This window comes from Rattus norvegicus, chromosome 10, assembly GCF_021556685.1.
Source record: "Rattus norvegicus strain SHRSP/BbbUtx chromosome 10, alternate assembly SHRSP_T2T, whole genome shotgun sequence".
Lineage (NCBI taxonomy): Eukaryota > Metazoa > Chordata > Mammalia > Rodentia > Muridae > Rattus > Rattus norvegicus.
Genome location: NC_141543.1, coordinates 63,038,591 through 63,056,873, shown reverse-complemented (window position 1 = coordinate 63,056,873; position 18,283 = coordinate 63,038,591). Strand labels below are relative to the sequence as shown.

At 47.6% G+C, this 18,283-nt stretch overlaps 1 protein-coding gene across 8 annotated transcripts in view; it reads left to right on the top strand.

Moving 5' to 3' along the window:
* Nucleotides 1–18,283, top strand: part of Spns3 (SPNS lysolipid transporter 3, sphingosine-1-phosphate) — a 54,791-nt gene that overhangs the window by 18,580 nt on the left and 17,928 nt on the right. For all 8 annotated transcript variants that reach the window (NM_001443668.1, NM_001443667.1, XM_087573665.1 and 5 more), the window contains one exon: nucleotides 2,913–3,102. In NM_001443668.1, coding sequence (NP_001430597.1) covers nucleotides 2,913–3,102 — 190 coding nt within the window. The remainder of the gene's footprint in view (nucleotides 1–2,912; nucleotides 3,103–18,283) is intronic.

The following is an 18,283-nucleotide window of genomic DNA, read 5'->3' as shown; positions in this document are numbered from 1 at the left end:
ATACATATACACACATACATAGATACTTATGATATATATGTGTATATATATGCATATATATATATATATGGCTCAAGGTCATACTCAGCAATATAGGGAGTATGAGGCTAGCACAGGGTCTACAAAAACAAACAATCAAACAACAACAACAACAAAAAACAAAAACAGAAAGAAAGAAAAGAAAAGGGCATTTGATCTGATAGAGTGGATGCTCTGGGTTCCAGACCCAGTCCTAAAAAAAAAGACCCAATTTAAAAAAAACAGAAATTGCTGGACAGTGGTGTGCACCCCTTTAATCCCAGCACTTGGGAGGTAAAGGCTGGCAGATCTCTGAGTTCAAGGCCAGCCTGGTCTACAGAGAGAGTTTCAAGACAGCCAGGGCTGCACACAGAGTAACCGTGTCTCAGAAAACAAAAGCAAAAAGCCCAGAAATTAGTGTTGTGATTTTGGAGGTGGAGCTTCCAGTGGGCCCAAATCAAGGTGTCTGCAGGGTCATGTCCCCTTAGAGTTCTGTGGACCTTTGGCTCTCCTAGGTCCTTGTGGGTGGAAGCCTTTCTTGGCCACAGCTCTCTAACCTCTGCCTTTAAGGGCACACAATACACCACTTCTTTCTGGGATGGAGGTCACCCCAGTGACTACTTTCAGGGCTTACCTGACTAAGGGACGGTGGTCATTCTAGGCTAGGTCCTAATATCTGCAAAGTATGTTCTTCCTTAGAAGGTTCCAGAGATTGGAGTGCATAATGCAGGCAAAACACCCATACCCATAAGATAAAAATAAAATACAATAAAAAAAACCTGTTACTGTGCTGATATGTATGTGGAGACTTGAGAACAACTTGCTGTAGTCATTTCTCTCCTCTCTTTCCATCTCGTGAGTCATGAGGATCAAACTTAGATTACTAAGCTTGGCAGCAAGTCCCTTTACCTGCTGGGCCGTCTTGCCAGCCCACATGTCACATTCTTTCCCTGAATGTGGGTGCATGTGTGTATATGGAGGTCAATAGTTAACCTCAGGGTCACAGCTCAGGAGCTGTCCACCTTGATTTCTAGACTGGGCTGGCTGGCCAGAAAACCTCACTGATCTGCCCCTCTCTGCTTCCCCAGTGCTGGGATTATAAATGCATGACATCGGGGCTGGAGAGATGGCTCAGCGGCAAATGCGTGACATCATCATGTCTGTCATGTATGCTAATGCTGGGGATTGAACTGAGGTCTTTGTGCTTGAGTAGCAAAGCACTTAACTGGCTGAGGCGTCCTCCTCAGCCCCCTTGGGGGTAGTAGTCGGGCCCTGGCCATTTCACATAACTGTAATTTTTGTGTCTGAGAAATGATATGACCAGGAGAGACAAGTATGTGTTGGGGCCACAGAGTTCCAGAGAATAGCGCAGAGCAAAGCAGAGAGGCTGGCCAGAAATCATGAGAGCGGCTCAGAGAACTCTGTCATTTGTGCAAAGGGGATGAGAGAGAGCAAGGCAGAGAGGCTGGCCAGAAATCATGAGAGCGGCTCAGAGAACTCTGTCATTTGTGCAAAGGGGATGAGAGACTGAGAGAGGAGGCTACAGGTCAGCAGGACCAGTCCTATAGGGCCGTCATATTGGGCAGGGGCTTGTAAAGAGGACACCAGAGAGCCACTGGAGGGCTGGGAGAGCCTTGTTGGATTTAGCTGTCAGAGTCCACAGCAGTCACTGTCTCAGTGAGACCTTGGAACTCTTTTTTTTTAAAAAAACTTGAACGGAGTAGGAGGAGGATGGTGTCTGTGGATCCTGGCTCTGTGTCTAGTAGCTGTCTGATACTGGCCTTCTCCGTTCTCAGCCTTGCATCTCTCCATCTGGGAATCCTGGGAGGAAATCAGAGTTCATTTGCTTAACATGAATTAGGTGTGTTCTCAGCTCTGTAATCCCAGCACAGAGAGAAGGAAGGAAACCAAACCTGGTGGTCACTGCTTTTGAGGAATCTGCAGGGGCGGATAGTGCCACAGGGACCGATGGAAATAAAGCAGTCAGCCTGGGAACAGGGAGCAGTGTCCCCAGTGAGGGGGTATTTGTGGGAGTCGTGTGGATTGAGTAGGAGTTTGGAAAGCTTAGAAAGAAGCAAGCAAGGAAACAAGAAAGCTCCCACAGAGTGTTCCAGATGCACGAATGGAAGCACGCGCAGGTGTAGGGGGCAGGGGAAAAGAGCAGAGCTGGGGCCCGAGGACCAGGGAGCTGGTGTTTGAGAGCGACTGGAGGACTTGGTCCCAGTGTGGTTAGGAGCATAGTCCATCGTGTCTTAAGAAGCACTTTCTGAGGGCCCGTGTAGAGAGAGTCTCCATCAGAGCCAGATGGTGTTGAAGTAGGTACAAGAGTGGGTGGGAAAGGTAATGCTGTAGGTGATGCTTGGAAGGGATGTGGAGCCAGGGTGCAGAGAGATGTGATTGAACAGGGAATGTGTAGGCACAGTGATGCACACCTTGATTCCAGCATTCAGGAGGCAGAGGCAGGTGGATCTCTGTGAGTTAGAGGCCAGCCTGGTCTACAAGTGAGTTCCTAGGCTAGTCAAGTCATAGCAAGAGCCTATCTCAACAAACAAACAAACAAATCCCCAAATTAACAACAAAAATGGTGAATATATGTAATGCTCACACAAGAGCTATGAATCACGGAAGTCAGTCATCTAAGCAATGAGGATGGGTGGGACCCTAAAATGAAGATTTCTGAGTGGGGCTTTTAGAGTAGAAAGAGAGAGACGGTAACTGTGGATGTTCCTGGGTGGAGATTCCTACAAGGTTAATGGGCATTGGCTTTTTAGCTACAGTTCTGGGCTTGTTTCCTGCTGCATGGTACCAGATGATGTAACTGGGTTAGGTAACCTGGCCCAGAGGCAGGGATGGGATGCAGGTCTGACCCAGTCCTCTCTGCTCTTTCCTATCAGCCTGATTTTTGGGGCATTGACCGTGGCAACTGGTATTATTGGTGTCATGCTGGGAGCAGAGGCCTCAAGAAAGTACAAGAAGGTGAACCCCAGGGCTGAGCCCCTCATCTGTGCTTCTAGTCTGTTTGCCACAGCTCCTTGCCTCTACCTGGCTCTCATCTTGGCCTCACGGACCCTCCTGGCCTCCTATGTAAGTGAGGTCCCCTCTGGGAGTGGGTGGGAAGCCCTTGAGGACATCGGTGCACACCTGTGTCTTGGTGCTATTTGCACTGACCACTCCTTCCAGGTTACCTCTCCAGCTCCATTTCCCAGGAAGTACACAGAGGCTCACAGAGAGCTCCCTAGCAAACAGGCAGGGGCCAGATTCCTTCCCAAGCTCCTTTCCGGCTCTGGACTGAGTCCCTCTGGACTCCAGACCGACAATCTGGATAGAGATAGGGGTAGTTGTCCTCGGCTGTGCTGTGAACCTAGGAGGAATGTTCCCCAAGTTCTGGATGAGGAAGTTTGGTCATGGCTGATGCAAACCTTGCTTGAAGGACACTTATGGCCAATATAAGCTTTCCAGACCCTGGTCCCTATTCCGGTCCCTCCTGTGTTCCACATTCGGCCTGGGATTTTGCTAGTGTCTGTTCACAAAGGGCACTGTTCCTCTTCCGTGTGTCTGAAATCTTTCTTTCTGCAGTCAGAGTTCACCTCCAAAGTGTTTCCAAACTATCAAGCACCCTGTCCCAATTAATTCACTGTTCCTGCCCACCTACCCCATTCCTGTCCTGTCAAGTGGGAAGGGCTTGCTATTTCCGTGAGGATAATAGCAGCTTCGGCCCTGGGAGCTGGGCACAGTACCCTTGTCCATAGACCTCAGGCCCACTGAGTTGACCAGTCTCAGAGAGTAAATTGGTGATGATTTTTCTGTATTCTAACCAGTCCTGGTGACTGTTGTGGCCAGTCACATTTGAGAACTAAGAAGTCTGGTTCAACTTAAATCACAGCTTCCTCTCTGCCTCTGAGTCAGGCTGTTACTTAGGTCCAGAAAATTGCCCTGAAGAGAAGACCCCTGGTGTGCTCAAGCTCCTTGTCACGTTTCATGCCTTTTGTCATGGATACCACTTCTCCCCACGATTCTGACTCCTACAGGCCTGAGTGGATGGCAGAACAGACAAGGGTCACCTGGGAATAGGTTGTTTTCTGTCATTGCCTTCTGAGTGACAGGTATCCAGGTGCTAGAGTTGGGAACACTTTTGTGTTTTTTGAGTGGGCTCTGACCTTACTTACTTGAGGCAGGTGTGACCTCTCTCGCAGGACATGCCTGGCCTGTAGGCCATGCTAGGGCACCCCCATGACCTTCACGATTCCCCTGTATGCTGTCCTTTTAACCCACCTGGTCTCTCTCCTTTTCCCACACTGTACTCTGCTCCCTCTAGTACTCCACCCCAAGACCTTCCCAAGGGGATTCAGACCCCAGAGCCCATACTTCCTAATGCCAACTAACATGGGCAGGACAGTGGGGGCCCTTGAGGTGGCCTTAGTCTAGGAGAGTCTGAACTTAGGTATTCTGCTAAGGAGAAAGGCTGACTGGTTTCTTTCTGTCTTCATTTAAGAAAGGGTTCTCTCTCTCTCTCTCTCTCTCTCTCTCTCTCTCTCTCTCTCTCTCCCTCTCTCCCTCTCCCTCTCCCTCTCCCCCTCCCTGTCCCTTTCCCTCTCCCTTTCCCTCTCCCCCTCCCTGTCCCTTTCCCTCTCCCTTTCCCTCTCCCCCTCCCTGTCCCTTTCCCTGTCCCTTTCCCTGTCCCTTTCCCTGTCCCCCTCCCTGTCCCTTTCCCTCTCCCTTTCCCTCTTCCTTCTCCCTCTCCTCCCTCTCTCTCTTTCTCTCTCATTTTGAGACAGGGTTTCTTTGTGTAGCCTTAGCTGTCCTGGTACTTGCGCTGTAGACCAGGCTGGCCTTTAACTCATAGAGCTCTTCCTGCCTCTGCCTCCCGAGTGCTGGGCTTAAAGGCATGTGTAGTATCACTGCCTTCCAAGAAAAGTTCTCTTTCAAGAAATGTGCTATGGGCCAGTGAGATGGCTTAGTGTGTAAAGGAGCTTGCTGCCAAGCCTGCTGACCTGAGTTTGATCTTTGTAAACTTCTTGGTAGAGAGGGAACTAACTCCCTCGAGTTAGTCTCACTGTCATTTGTACACCATGCTAACTCTGTCTCTGTCTGTCTCTGTGTCTGTCTATCCGCCTGTCTCTCTCACATACACACACACGAACACATGCACACACGCATACACAAAGGCTCAGCAATGAAGAGCATTGGCTATTCTTCCAGAGGACCAGGGTTCAATTCCCAGCTCCCACATGGTGGTTCATAATCAACTATAACACTACACACAGGGGATTTGGCCTCCTAGGCCACCAACATGCACATGATGCACATACATGCAGACAAAACACCTCTATTAATAAAATACTTACATTTTTTAAAAGAAAGAGGAAAACAGTAAACACTCCAGGCATGATACAGAGCCTACTCCTGGGCACACTGGTTGGCAGTTGGCAAAAAGATGCTCCTTGTCTGTTGCCAAGGCCTTAGTGTGCACCTGGGCCCTCTTCAGGGGGTGTCTTGGGTTTCCATGTCTGTGATGAAGTACCATGGCCAAAAATAACTTGGGAGGGAAAAACTTTATTTCACCTAACACCCCCACATCACAGTTCATCATGGAAGGAAGTCAGGGCAGGAACTGAAACAGAGGAGGGAGGGACCTGGAGGCAGGAGCTGATGCAGAAGCCATGGAGAGGTGTTGCTTCCTGTCTTGTTCTTATGCCTGTTCGGCTTACTTTCTCATAGAACCCAAGACCAGGGGTGTCCTTACCCACAGTGGGCCCTCCCCAACCAATCACTAAATAAGAAAATGCCCAACAGGATTACCTACAGCTGGATCTTCTCAGTTGAGGTTTCCTCCTCTCAGATGACTCTACTTGTGTCAAGGTGACATAAAACTAGCCAGCACCGGGAGATGTTCTGTGAACTTCCTGACACCCCTCTCACAGGTGCACCTGACACTAACTCGTCCCCTTGACACAGTTGTGGGAAGGGTTTCCTTATCCCACCTGACAGACCAGAAAATTGAGGCTCAGAGAAAGCAACAAAGAGTAAAACAGACAAATGCTTGCCTCACGCCTGGATATATCAGGATACATCGGTGACCTTGTCATTCTGTGGGAGAGAATCAGCTGGGCAATAGGTGTGTTCATGCTTGCTGTCTATTGGTTAGAGCTGGTGAGACTCACAAGGACTAGGATTTCAAGGAGAAAGAGACCCTGGTGAGTGGGGGCCTTGTTAGAGGCATGTTCCTGCATCAGACAGCTCTGCTCTTGCTACTGTCTTCTTTAACTCTGGCTGGCTGCTTCTTGGCTATGTTTTGGGCACACAGATGTCCCCTATCCCGCACTCTGGCAGACTGCAGAGTCTTATCTAAAAGTAACACCATGACTCAGCTGATCAAGCTAGCTGAGAGAACCCTAACTCTTCTCCAGCCTGTCCTGGTCGAGTATGGAGGGGCAGGAAGGTGCTCAAAGCAAGGAGACATCCATCTTCCAGTGCCAGAAGTGGCTCTGCCGTCAGGATGCTCTGAGGACCGAGTCTCCATGGTCAGATTCCAGCCCTCATTCTCCGCATCTTTGTCCTGCTGCCCTGGGGCCTACAAGAAGTTAACCTAAGATACAACCTGAGGCTCTTCCCCTGCCAGCCCTCAGTCACGAAGCCCTTTCTACCCAGGCCCACCCTTCTGCCCATTTCTTCTCCCCTGCCCTCTGTCAGCCTTACCAGCTTTCCCCAGCACTGCCCCCGCCATGACAGCCAGTTCTCACTTTTCCTCTTCCTGCTCACTTGCTGTAATCGGTCCATCCTACACGGTCTGGGAAGTATCTAAATGCCATGAACCTTGGCAGCTTTAACCTTGCATAGCTCTCTGGTTCTCTGAAAGAAGGTCCAACTCTTCATCCTAGCATTTAAAGCTCTGTTCGAACTGCCTCCACAGCCTCGTCGGCACCTCCTCCTCTGCACTTTTACCCTTCCCGATTCCTAGAGCATGCCCAGTGGATGCCCTTTCAGTCCATTCATCATCCCTCTTTGCCAATGTGTCTAAATCATTCTCGGCCTCCAGGGCAGAGTCAACCTAGCACTGTCTTTTTGGGGCTTTCTCTTCCTGGGGGTCTGGTCCTCTACTCACAGCCTTACTGCTCTCTGATATATTCTCTCTCTCTCTCTCTCTCTCTCTCTCTCTCTCTCTCTCTCTCCCCCTCCCTCCCGCCCTCCCTCTTTCCTTACCCCCTCCTCTTTTCTTCTTCTCTCTCTCTTCTTTGATACATGGTTTCTCTGTGTAGCTCTGGTCTTGGATCTCCATTTGTAGACCAGGCTGGCCATGAGCTCAGAGATCTGCCTGCTTCTACCTCCCAAGTGCTGGGATTAAAGGTAAGCCCACCATACTTAGTTTGATTCTAACACTTCCACAGCCCTGGCTTGTGAATTCTGGCTCTCGTTCCTCCCTTCTCAGTGCTCCATCCCCAAATACACTCTCGGGAATGTGGGAGTAATATGGGAGTCTTCACGCTTGCTGAAAGAACAGTTTAAAGTAAGTTGTTTGTATCCGTTCACTTACTCAAGCCTAGTAAGTGTTGGCCATTGCCTTCCTAGTTCAAATGCTACAGTTGTCATGAATAGAATGGCTCAAATATCTCTGTCCCGAGGAAGTTTGCATTCTAGTGGGGAAAAACAGACTTCAGGCAAGATACATGAGGGCAGGGCATAGTGCAGCTGTCTTGAAATCACAGCACTCAGGAGGCTGAGACAGAGGGAGTTCTAGGCCAGGCTGGGCTGTATACCAAGACCCCATCTTAAAGCAAGCAAGTAAAGAAACAGATACATAAGTCAAACTTCTAAACTATTCCAGGTGATGATAAATACATAGAAAGCTATAGCGTGGAGAAGGGAGGTAGTGAGAGGGTGTCTGTGGATGAGCGAGGACTCCTATTTTATACAGTGTCCAGAAGGGTCACTAAGAAGGTGCTGTGACGACTTCTCCTCCTCATTTTCCTCTTCTTGTAGTTGCCAGGAATGAAGTGGGAATCATGTAGATACTTGGGATAAAGGAGTTCTAGGAGTAGGGACTAGCAACTCTCAAGGGCCTGAGCCAGGGGTGTACTTGGAGGGTCTGAGGAATGGCAAGGAGGCGGTCCTCATTAATACAGAGTGGGAAGTGAGCGCAGAGAGGCTGATGGGGCCTTCAGACATCAGGCGGGATTCCATGCTTAGGGATGGAGATGGTCAAGTGGTTGTGCCTTTATGTCTGCTCCTCTAGTGTTGCATTGGTGGACAGCCACGTGCTTAGCATTCCTGGTTGTATGGACGATGGGGTGTATCGTCCTATGGCCACAGTGTATGCTCATCTCCTCTGTTGATGAATGTCACTTGGTAGTAGCCTGTTGAGGACTTCTGTATCTGTGTGGATAGGATGTTGGGGCATTAGGGATATGTGTATTCACATCTGTGTTTTGTGGTGTGCTGGGGCCTGGCCTCAGGATGACCTAGCAAATGCTTCTCCCTTTTCTGTGTTTTTGCAGCGTACGAAGGATCTGTGTTAATTTGTCTTTAAACATTTGGTAGAATTCATCAGTGACACCATCTGGTTCTGGGCTTTCGCTGGGGGGAGATTTTTGATTATGGACTCAATATTTACTTGTTGAAGGTCAGTTCAGACTTTTCTGTTTCTTTTTGACTGAGTTTTGCTAGTTTTACTAATTTTTTTAAGTTAAATTTTACTAGTTCAACTAAATTTTACATTTTTGAGATCATAATATTCCATCATTTCCACTTTCACCATGTGTGTGTTCTTAAACACATAATTATATAACCTGCTTAGTCTGTATAACATTACATATATATATATATATATATATATATATTCACACACACACACACACACAGACACAGACACAGACACAGATACAGACACAGACACAGACACATGTTTTCTGGGATGGCCATTTGGTATTGGATAAGCAATTGGTGTGGTCTTTCCTAGGGGAGACCATTTCTCCTGCTCACAGCATTTCTTGAGTTGTCTGTAGCTCTTTGTGTAGGGCTGAGGACTTGTGAGCTTCCTCATGCACCGTAGGATGCCTACTGTTGCCCTTGTTCCTCTCATGCTTAAGTAGCCATGCTGGTGAGGCTTTCTGACATTCTGACTTCCTAGGAGACATAGTCTTACAGTGAACTCCCTGATCCTCTGCCTGTAGTTTCACAATGCTCCCTGAGCCTTAGGTGCAGGGGTCGTGTTGTAGGCATATCACTTCGGACTGTACTCCATAACTCTGCATTTTGATTGGTTGTGGTTTTCTGTAATGGTCTTCCTCTTTTGTATAGAGAAGTCCTTTTCATTTTTTTCTAGGATTTTTAAATTTAGTCTGGATCAATCTAATTCTTGGTATATAAATGTGCATAGATTTCCTTATAATCCGTTTGATTTCTGTGAGATTGACATCAGTACCCTTTCACTCTCGATTTTGGTAAGCTGAGCATTCTTTTCTTTTTTCTTTCTCAGTTTAAAAGTCTGTTGATTTTGCTTTTTTCCCCTTTCTATTTCTTTTTAAAATATATTTATTTGTTTTATATGTGTATGTATATGGGCATGCATGCTAGTATGTGTGTGTGTGTGTGTGTGTGTGTGTGTGTGTGTGTGTGTGTGTGTGTGTGAACTGATGTATCCATGCACATAAGTGGATATATTTTAGTAAATGAGTTGTATGTATGTATGCTCTTATATGTGTGCAATGCTACACACATGTATATTCAGGTTGAATATATGTTGAACATACATATTGAGTTATGTTAATTTATGTGTACTATGTGTCCTTCTGTATTGTTTGTCTACCTGTCTTTGCTTGAGTATCAGGGATTGCAGATAATTGTGTGGGGTATGTGTGCCTGTGTATATGGCCAAACATAGCTTTTCTCTTACTTTAGCTGCTGTACCTACGTTGCGTGGGAAGAAGGGGTTTTTGGCAGTACAGTGTGTCTGCTCCCAAATTGGTAGAGACTAAGTTTTCCTGTGCTCCATGGAAATGAAGCTTCCTGAGCACATGAAGTTTAGTTCAGGCCCTGTGGCCCACCTGCAGGTGTGGGGACTCCATTTCCTCTCCTCAGGGCCTCTTGGCAAGGGAAGTGGATTTCACGGCCGATAATTAGGATCTAGACACACTCGCAGCAGGTCTTGGCTCACACCCCTTCCTTGGCCCTCTTCCCAGGGCTGCTGCCCTTCAGAGGAAAAGGGGCTCGTTCCTTAGAGGAGGACTGAGCCTCATGCAGGGGCTCAGCCCTTGCTAACCTGTTGGCTGGAGGACACGGCTGGATGCTGACAGTCCCACTTTTGGTGGACTTTGTGTTCAGGATGGAGCAGCCAGAGTTTGGGCCTGGCAAACAGTGTGCACTGGGGAATCTGAAAGACTAGGCTGTCATTCCTGCCTCCACACTCCCTAGTTGTATGACCTAGGGCAAGATACTGACCTTGTAAGCCTCAGTCTTCTCAGCAGTAAGATGGGAGGCTACTTACCTGTGGCCTCACTGAGGAGGTAAATGAACTTTGGAGCCTGTTCTAGCTACCATGGTTATGTAATGAAACTTGGCCACTCAAAACAATGAAAGCATTTGTTTTGCTCAGATTTTTCAGTTAGGCAAGACTCAGTTGGAGGCAGGAGGGGTGGCATCGTGTTTTCTATCTGAAGTCAAGAAGGCAGATGGGGAGGGCTGGATCCCAGAGGCCAAGCTGTCTGGCAGTTGATGAGAACTTAGCTGGAGCACTTGCCCATGCCTTCTCTGTGTAGCTTGGGCTCCCTCACAACATTGTGGTCAGATTCCAAGCACTAGCAACCAGGGATAGCTAGCTAGGTGAAGCCATCTTGCCTCATATGACCAATCCTGGAAAGTTACTTTGAAAGTGATATTTTCTCTTGAACTCTAACTTGTGGCTCAAAATAGCAGGCTGGAGAAACAGAGAAAAATATATTTATTTTGATTTATGAGTATGTGTATGAGTATATGCTACGTGTGTTTGGGTGCCTAAGGAGGTCAGAAGAGGGTGTCGATTTCCCTGAAGTTGCAGTTGAAGCGTTTAGGAGCCGTCCAGAGTGGGTTTGGAGAACTGAACTTGGGCCTTTTGAAAGTGCATTTGGTGTTCTTCACTGCTGAGTCGTCTCTCCAGATCCCTAGAGTCTGTCCTTTGAAGAGAGGATCAAGGACCTGAAAGAACATGTGATGACAAGATATTATCGTCTGGTTGCTGTGGCTCAGGTCTTCTTGTCCCCCACCTTCTGGGTCCCTCTGGAATTTCACCTTGAAGGGAAGCATGTCTGTGCGTACGGAGAGGAAGCCCACTGGGCGTGAGTCTTTAGCTCTACTCTGTTTTCACGATCTCACAGGTAAGAAGTCTAGGGTTCGAGTTGTACCTTCCACCAAAGCTGGGCTTCCTGAACTGAGGGAATGGACTTTCTGATGTGTCTGAGATCTCGAGAGGTAGATCTGAGGCCACATCTTAGTTAGGAGCAAGAACCCTGTCCTAATCAAGTACATCCCAGTATGTCCTGTGTGTCATACACCATTCTAAACACTAGGGGGATTGTATTAAACAAAATGGCACACAATATATATGGAGTGAGATAAATATGTCAGAGAAGAATGCATCCTGGGGGAAATAACAGAAGAGAAAAGACATAGGATGAGGGTTCAAGGGGCCTCACTATGATGAATGCTTCATTACTAACCGGAAGCAAGGGAAGGACAGAACCATGTGGTAGTGGGAAACAGCACTGTTGGGGGAGAACAGCAGATGTTGGGACTCCAGGGAAGAGAAAGTAACTGCTGGGAATCAAGGAAATGTGTCTTGGAGGGGGTAGAGCCAAGACAGGGTGGAGGAACTGTGTTCAGAGTAATGACAGCAGGAAGTGGGGCATGCAGACCATGCAGGACCTTGTACCTACAATGACTTTGGTATCAGATATGAACTGAGGACCAGTGAATGTGTCCTCCATGCAAGCCAAGTGATCTAACAAATTACCCCAAAACTTAGTGGCTTAAAACAGTCTACTATAGTAATTATAACTATTGTTGTTTTGTCATGTGGCCCATGGTCTTTTTGCTGGAGAGTTTTATGACAATTTGACATAAGCTAGAGTCATCTGGGAGGAGGAAACCTCAACTAAGAAAACGCCTCCATTAGATCAGACAATAGGCAAGCCTGCAGGGAATTTTCTTAATTAGTGATTGATGCAGGAGGACCCAACCCATTGTGAGTGGTGCCATCCCTGGGCTGGTGGTTCTGGGTTCTACAAGGAAGCAGGCTGAGCAAGTCACGGGGAGTAAACCAGTAAACAGCACCCCTCCATGGCCTCTGCATCAGCTCCTGCCTCCAGGTTCCTGCCTTGTGTGAGTTCCTATCCTGACTTTCTTTGATGATGAACTGATGTTGAAGGGGAAGTGAAATCTTTCTCTTCCCCAGTTGCTTTTGGTCATAGTGTTTCATCACAGCAAATGTGACCCTCACTAAGACAGCTTTGAACTCAAATGTAGCCAAGCATAACCTTGAGTTTCTGATCCTCCTGTCTCCACCTCCTCTTCCCAGGGCCTGGGGTTACAGGTGTGCACCATCATACATACTTTAAGCAGTGCCAGGGATAAAAGTGGGGCTTTGTGCATGCTGGCTCAGCACTACCAACTGAGTCACATCCTCGGCCTTCAGTGATTTCTCATGGCAGGACCGTTTCTCTCCTGTTTCCTGTGTTTTCAGTTTTAGCCACTCATGTGGCTGCACTGACCTGGGGTGGGCTGAAATACCCACACTGACCAGTCTCCTGTGGCTCTTCTCCATAGGACTCTGTATCCTTTGTTAGAGGAGATCAGCTTCTTTTTAGAACAGTATCTAAGAGACCAAAGTGGAAGATGCAAAGCCCTTTAGTCCCCAGGAAGGACATCATGTCTGCATCCTTCTGTTGGCTGAGGTGATGTAGGACCCACCCAGGTTCACTGAGGAAGAGCACAATGCAAAGGCATGAACATGATGTGGCAGGATTATCTGGGGCCATTTAGCAACTGTCAATCACATAGCTTAAGGAACTCTCTCTGGGGTCAGTGAGATGGCTCAGCAGGTAAAAGGGCTTGCAGACAAGCCTGATACCCTGAGTTCGATCCCTAGGACCAACATGGCAACTGATTTCTGCAAATTGTCCTCTGGCTTTGTGGTCTGTACACATGCCTCTCGGCATCCTCCGTGCATGCACAAACACAAATATTAAATAGGTAAGGGGAAAACTTGAAATAAAAAGGGCAGGGGGAATTCTCTAACTTCTGTGTTGAGATGGAATGGGCGGTGCCCAAGTCAGGGAGAGGAAAATAATGAAGAGGTTTTTCCAATGACACAGGCCAGTGAGGGCGGTGGCTTGGGTCAGACTGGCTAGTGAGGAAGTGTGGAGAAATGGTCAGGTTCTGGGTGTGTTATAGAAGTAGAGCCACAGGATTTCCTGACAGATTGGGTATAGAGCAAAAGAAAGAGAGAGGAGTTAAGAGCGTGTCTGTGGCTTGAGCCACTGGAGTCAAGGAGTTGCTCTTTGCTGAGGGGACGTCTGGTGGGGAGGGAAAGGGTGGCTGTTTTTACAGTTCTGTGGGGTTCCAATTTCGGCATGTCGAATTTGGTTTGTGTATTAGTTGCTTTTTCTGTCACTCCAAAAACAGCAACTTAAGGCAGGAAGGGTTTATTTTTGCTTCATGGTTTAAGGATACCCTCCCCAGCAGCAGGGAGGCAATGCAGCAGAAGCACGAGGCAGCTGGACATCCTGTGTCTCGCTTGGCGTTTCTCCTGTTGTAATAAAGACTGCGGTGGAAAGTGGCTCAGGGAAGAAAGGGTCTATTTCACCTTATAGTTGGCTTTTTTCATCGATGAGGGACATCATGGCAGATTCTCAAGGCAGTAACCTGGAGGCAGGAACTAAAACAGAGGCCAAGGGGAGTGCTGCTTATTAAGGCTTGCACCTCAGGGCTTGACAAGCTATACACCTCAGGATCACCTTCACAGAGGTAGAATCGCCCCTGTGGGATGCACTCCTCCCCCCATCACACATTCATTTAGAAATGCCCTACAGTCTCATCTGTAGGTAGTCTAATGGAGGAATTTCCTCAGTCGAGGTTTCTCTTCCGGGACAGCTCTACTGGTGTCAAGTTGATGAGATAACTGTGCTTGAAGTAAGGAAGCAGAGAGATGAATGCCGGTGCTCAGCTCACCTGCCCCCACACCTTTCTCTCCCTCCCTCCCTCTCCTTATCTCTCCCCCTCTCACTTTCCCTCTTTCCCTCTTTCTTCTTTTTTTCTTTCCAGCTGGGACAGGGTCTCACTATGTAGCTTTGGCTAGCCTAGGACTCACTATGTAGATCCAGCTGGTCTCAAAGTGATGGAGGTCTGCCTGCCTTTACCTTCTGTTCTAGGTGTGGTGGGTGTGCCACCAATTGGCCTCCCCTTGTCTTTCTTATTCAGTCCCGGCCCCCAGCCCACAGGATGGTGCTACCAACATACAGGGTGGATCTTCCCACCTCAGTCAGAGCTCTCTAAAAACATCCTCACAGATATTGTTGGAGCTGTCTTCTAGGTGATCCCAAATCCAGTCAGCAAGTCAGTCAAGATAAACCATCCCAAGCTGCCTCTCAGGACATGCAACTCCAGATGCCAAGAGGCAGCTGCCGTGTGCCAGCCTGGGCTTCAGGACAGAGGTTTAGGCTGCTGACTTGAAGCTGGGAGTTTGAAAGAAGTCACTGAAGTGAGCACAGTTTGGGAAGAGAAATAACATGGGACGAACCTTCCATGTATAATATATATTATTATATATTATATACAATATGTATTATTTATATAGTGTGTATGAGTGTTTGGTCTGCAAGTGTGTATATGCACCACATGTCTGCAGAGGCCAGAAGAGAACCTTAATCCCTTGAACTGGAGTTATAGATGGTTGTCAGCTGTGTGGGTGCTAAGAGCTGAGCCCAGGTCTTCGGCAAGAGCAGCCAGTGCTCTTCACTACTGAGCCATCCTTCCAGCCCCACCCACCATTTATATTTTACTTGTGGGAAACTTAAAACATTTAGTGGTTGCCAGGTGCGGTAGAACCTGAGAGGTCAGAGGCAGGCAGATCTGTGTGAGTGTGAGGCCAGCCTGTCCTTCTAACTGAGTTCCAGAACTACAGTGAGATTCTTTCTCCAAACAGCAAGCCTAAGCACAGCCAATCAGAAATCATGTCTGAGAGGAATTGCTCTCAACGCACGGGTCCGCTCCCACCTCCGTGTGCTGTCTCCTTAGACGGCTTCCTTCCCATGTGCCTTTCTGTACTCACTCCCAGGTTTATGTTCACTAGAAATACCTTTGCTGTTACTTTGAGACAGAGCCTCCCTCTGTAGCCCAGGCTAGGCTGGCCTGGAACTCGGTTTGAAGCCCAGGCTGGTCTCAAACATGTGGCAATTTCTTGCTTCGCTCTCCTGCATGCTGAGATTGCAGGCATGAGCCATGCTGATAGATACTGAGGTCATGTGATTTTTAAATAACATTTACAGATTATTATTATTTTATTTTATGTGTATGGTTGGCTTTTCTGGATGCATGTCTGTGTACCATGCGTGTATCTGGTGGCTGCGGAGGCCAGAAGTGTTAGGTCCCTTGGAACTGGAGTTGCTGTGAGCCACCATGTGGTTCCTAGAAATAGAACCCAGATCCCCTGACAGAGCAGCTAGTGCTTTTAACCACTGAGCCACCTCTCCAGCAGGTTTTTTTTTTGCATTGTTATCTATGTTTTGTGTATGCATGTATGCATGTGCCTGTGTGTGCAGGTGCTATGATATTCATGTGGAGGTTAGGAGACAATTTGCAGGACTCTATTATCTCTTTTCACTATGGGAGTGGGGAATTAAATTCAGATTGTCAGCCCTCGTAATAAGGGCCCTTACCCAGTGAGCCATCTCACAGGTCCACTTTGTAATTTTTGGAACAGATTTATTTGGATATAATTCACACACCACACAACTCATGTATTTTAAGTGGGTACCTCGTGGTATCCTGTGTATTCAGAGCTGTGTGATCATTCACACATCAATTTTCCCTTTGGAGATAAGGGCTCACTATGTTGCTCAGACTGCCTTTGAATTCCTGGGCTCAAATGACTGTCCTGTCTCAGCCTCCCAGGGACACCAGATGCCTGTATCTATGCCCAGCCCCTGCACTGACTTCAGAGCCTTTTCATCACCCCAGAGAGCGGCTTTGTATCCACTCACTGTCTTAGTTACTTTTCTATTGCTGTGATAAGATACCAGTGGTATACCTCTTCCAACAAGGCCACACCTCCTAGTCCTTCCCAAACAGTTCCATTGATTGGGGACCAAGTATTCAAACATATGAGTCTACGGGAGCTATTCTCAAAGTACTACATTCTACTCCCTGGCCCCTGGAGGAGGTGTGTTACCAGAAGTGGGCTTTGAGATTTCAAAAGCCCATGCCATTCCCAGTTAACTGTCACTGTGTCATGGTTGTTGTCTTGATGTGTAGGCTCTCAGATATGGCTCCAGGGCCATGCCTGCCGCCATGCTCTCCACCAAGATTGTCATGGACTCTCACCTGGTGAGACTGTAAGCCTCAAAATAAACTCTTTCTTCTATAAGTTCATTGGTCATGATGTCTTACCACAACAATCAAAAATAACCCAGATACTCCCCGCCTCCATACCTTCCCTCCTTTTTCTCCCCAGGCCTAGGCAACCACCAGTGGACCTCCTGTCTGTATAGCTTGCTCCTGCTAGACACCTCCCAGAAACAGAAGCACAGAGTGTACGTTGCTTATGTGACTTCGACTGACAGAAACTGAGGTGAAGTCAAAAGCATTACATTCAAATTAGTTGTGGAAATTTGGATTTACTGAAGACCAGCTATGAAATAGAATGCCAGCTGTGTCTCCCCTCCTTCTCTCCCTAACCTTCCAAGTTTTGTTATTTTTTATTTTTACATTTTCTAGAGTTATAACATCCACAATCTGTTCTCTGTGCATAATCCCAGTAGCTGCTTGACAGTGGTCCCATATTCAAATGAGGCTGGTGCTCATTATCAGTCTGCGTATATAGATTCTCTGTCACTGACTCCTTTATTTTGTGTCACCTCCTCAGTGCATGCATTTCTGGGTTCAATGGGTTGAAATGGTTGAGTTTTTTCTTTTTCTGAAACAGAGTCTCATTAATTTTGCTCTACTCGGATGGAAACCACTTGTGCACGAGAACCACCTCTTCCTACACTGCTAGTCCCTGGCCCTTGGGTTCTTCAGGCTTAGGGGCTGGGCTGACAGACTAATAGCTCTAAGACATCATTTCTCAAAATGGGTGTTGTGAGCTCTTTAGGGGTAAAAATGACCCTTTCACAGAGATCACACATCAAATATCATGCATATTAGATGTATACAATATGATTAATAACAGTAGCAAAATTACAGTCATAGAATAGCAACAAAAATCATTTTATGATTGGGGGTCACCACAGCATGAGGAAGTGTATTAAAGAGTCTCAGAATTAGGAAGGCTGAGAAAGCTCAGAAGCTTAAAGCTTTAGTCCAGAGAGGCCAGAGACCTATGACTGTAGCTGCTCAGGTTGGAGGGACATTGCTCTGGCCTTTGATTGCCAGTGGCAAGGCACTCCCACCAAGTGAAATGCTTGGTGTTAAAGTGACAGTGAGGGTCAGCAATCAGCAGCAGCCAGCTAGTGTTGTAGCTCCCAAGCTTGGAGTACTAAAACCATTGGCTTTAAAGCTTGCTAGCCCCTGGACCTGTTTAGGGGGTGTATGGCTCTACGACTGTAATCTTTGGCTCTTTATAGCTTCTGCCTTTTCTGTATTTCCACCATCCCTCGCTGTCCACACCACCTGTGGTCACTACCGTTTCTGCCCTTGGTATTTCCTAGAACTGTTCAGCATTCTCCTGCCACCGTACAGCTTTGGTCACTGCCTCTGCTTGCTGCCACCATCACTGCAGCCATTATGCTACCTGCTCAGTCTACCCATTATAGAGGCAAGGAAGCAAGAAAAGACCGTGTAAGACTCCTTCTATGGGCCTGTGTTCTAACTTCACTGGGTAGCCTGGGAGAGTGTCTCCCAGAGTGAGCCAAACAGCCTTATATAGCCAGCATAGGATCGTGGTATAGCTATAGGATGCCAATGTGGTGTTATAATGTACTTCAACCTCAGCACACCTTCATCTTCTACCAGCCAAAGGCCTTATGTGTGGATCAATTATAGGCCCAGCCAACGTTGTCATGGGCTTCCTTCCTGGCTTGAG